General features: G+C 43.0%; 1 protein-coding gene across 1 annotated transcript in view; it reads left to right on the forward strand.

Annotated features, from left to right (window-relative positions):
* LOC101858502 (tyrosine-protein phosphatase 10D) overlaps positions 1–2485 on the forward strand; it is a gene marked incomplete at its 5' end in the record, with an annotated part of 67490 nt that overhangs the window by 9982 nt on the left and 55023 nt on the right. Inside the window, 2 exon segments of the mRNA XM_035970384.1 lie at positions 505–637; positions 1829–1956. Of these exon segments, the coding sequence (XP_035826277.1) occupies positions 505–637; positions 1829–1956 (261 nt within the window).

A 2485-nucleotide genomic window follows, 5' to 3' on the forward strand; every position in this document is an offset into this window, starting at 1 on the left:
CAGACACACACACACACACACACACACACAGACACACACACACACACACACACACACACAGACACCAAAATTGTCATGGTCAATACAAGTTATTTAAGTTCTTTATTCAGTGTGAGGTGTGCGAGAATACTGTTGTATTTTATGTCTTTCCAACGAATATTCGTCTGTATGTTTTGTCTCATCTCACCTCACCTCACCTCATCTCATCTCTTCTCATCTTATCTCATCTCTTCTCACCTCATCTCATCTCTTCTCATCTCATCTCATCTCTTCTCACCTCACCTCACCTCATCTCTTCTCACCTCACCCCATCTCTCCTCATCTCATCTCACCTCTTCTCACCTCACCTCATCTCATCTCATCTCATCTCTCATCTCATGTTTTCTCATCTCATTTCACCTCGTTTCGTCTTGCCTTATCTCATCTCATCTCAACTCATCTCTTCTCATCTTATTTCACCTCACCTCACCTCATCTCATCTCACCCACCCTCCTCCCCTGACAGAGCCGGTCCCGCCTGTGATCATGAGCAGCGTGTCTGAGGAGCGAGAGCTCAGCCTCTCCCTGGCCCGCAGCGAGAACGTGGGTGTGATGGACGCCATACGAGCCACACTGCTGCAGACCACAGACACTCAGATGTGAGAGGACTCACCGGGGATTTTTTTTTTTGGGGGGGGGGGAGGGTTGCTTCTTTTATATGGTCACTTTTAAGCACAAGGGGGCTATCCCGAAAAATGCTGTTTTGAGAAAATCGAAGGTAAAGTTTTTGCCCCTTGTTCAGTTTCTTTAAACGACAAGGAGAGTTTTCTCTATAACTAAACAAATATACACACCAATTAAACCAAACTCCTCCTAAAGGTAGGGCAATGCCCGCTTTTGGTGTAGGTCAAGATTTCTGGAAACCCCCGACATCTGGTTTAGCCCGCTTGTCCTTGAAAGCGACCATATTATTTCCTTCCTTTCTTGAATAGACGTATGGGACTTGAGCATCTAGCTCTCACTCGTGACCTCAGTGCTTTCTTGTCCAATCTCCATCTTTAATAACAGTGAAAACAGTTCATTTATATCAAAGAGTGAGCTTAAGAAGAAGTCACGTTTTCAGTATTTAAGACAATGGAGATAGGGCAAGAAAGCACTGAGGATGCGCAGTGGTAAAATTAAAGGCATTTTTGTTGGGTTTTTTTAAATTTTTAATTTTGTTCGATTTTGTTCTTTCTTTCCTTCTTTGTTCTTGTTTGTGTATTATTTGATTGCTGTTTGTATTTGGAAGTGCATCTCTTAACTCAGACTCAGATCTGTCTTGGTGGGTGGTTTGCGGGTGCTCTGTTGTGGTTTACTCCTTTTTTACTTTTAAACGTCTATTGTCCTTATCTTTCCTCCTTCTTTTCTTTGTATGTTACTCTCTGGTAACTCCTCTGCTCTTCAGCTTTTATAGAAACTATTTGTGTTGCAAGTGCCATAAGACTCTCACTCAAGAAAAAGGTTTGACTTTTCTCTGTGCCATATATTGTATATATTGTATCTATGTGCTACTGTATCCTCTACCTTCATGTTTTGACCTCTCCCTACACTATCTATATATTGTATGTATTGTATCTATATGCTACTGCTTCCTCTACCTTTACCTGTTTTGACCTCTCCCTGCTCTTTAAGACGGTCATTGTATCCAGGTGCTACTGTGTCCTCTATCTCCAACTGTATCCTTTACCTCTAACACCTGTGTTGTGTGTGTGTGTGTGTGTGTGTGTGTGTGTGTGCACTATACAACAATTACTTTATCTATGTGCTGTTTTCTCTACTTCCAACACGTGTGTTGTGTGTCTGACCAGTGTGATGACCAACAACTCCGGACTGGTCCGTTTCGCTGGGCTGGAGCCGGGCACGCTGTACACAGTGGAGACCTTCACGGTCAGTGGGGAGGAGAGGAGTCTGGTGGTCACTGCTGACCGCTACACCAGTGAGTCTGTCTGTGTGTCTGTCTGTGTGTTTGTTCGTTTGTCTGTGTGTCTGTTTGTCTGTCTGTGTGTCAGTGGGAAGGAAAGGAGTCTGGTGGTCTCTTCTGACCATTACACCAGTGAGTCTGTCTGTTTGTTTGTTTGACTGTCTGTTTGTCTGTCTGTCTTTTTTTCTGTGTGTGTGTTTGTCTCTCTGTGTATCTGTTTCATGAAATTGAAGATGAATTTCTCTTATTTTCTACTGTCCAAATTTTGTCCATCAAAGGAAATTGTTAATTCCTCCCAGTCTGACTATGCCCAGTGACGGAAATATGCAATGTTTGACCCATGATTAGAGATATGTGCACAACCTGTACTTTTTCATTACGGAAACTTTATTGAACAAATGAGTGTTTTATAGGATGTGATGTGGGCCAATGGCCTTAAACACTGAATAAACCTACTTACCTACTTACCTACCTACCTACCTCCCTACTTACCTACCTACCTACCTACCTACCTACCTACCTACCTACCTACCTACCTACCTAC

This window comes from Aplysia californica, unplaced genomic scaffold (genome assembly GCF_000002075.1).
Source record: "Aplysia californica isolate F4 #8 unplaced genomic scaffold, AplCal3.0 scaffold00261, whole genome shotgun sequence".
Lineage (NCBI taxonomy): Eukaryota > Metazoa > Mollusca > Gastropoda > Aplysiida > Aplysiidae > Aplysia > Aplysia californica.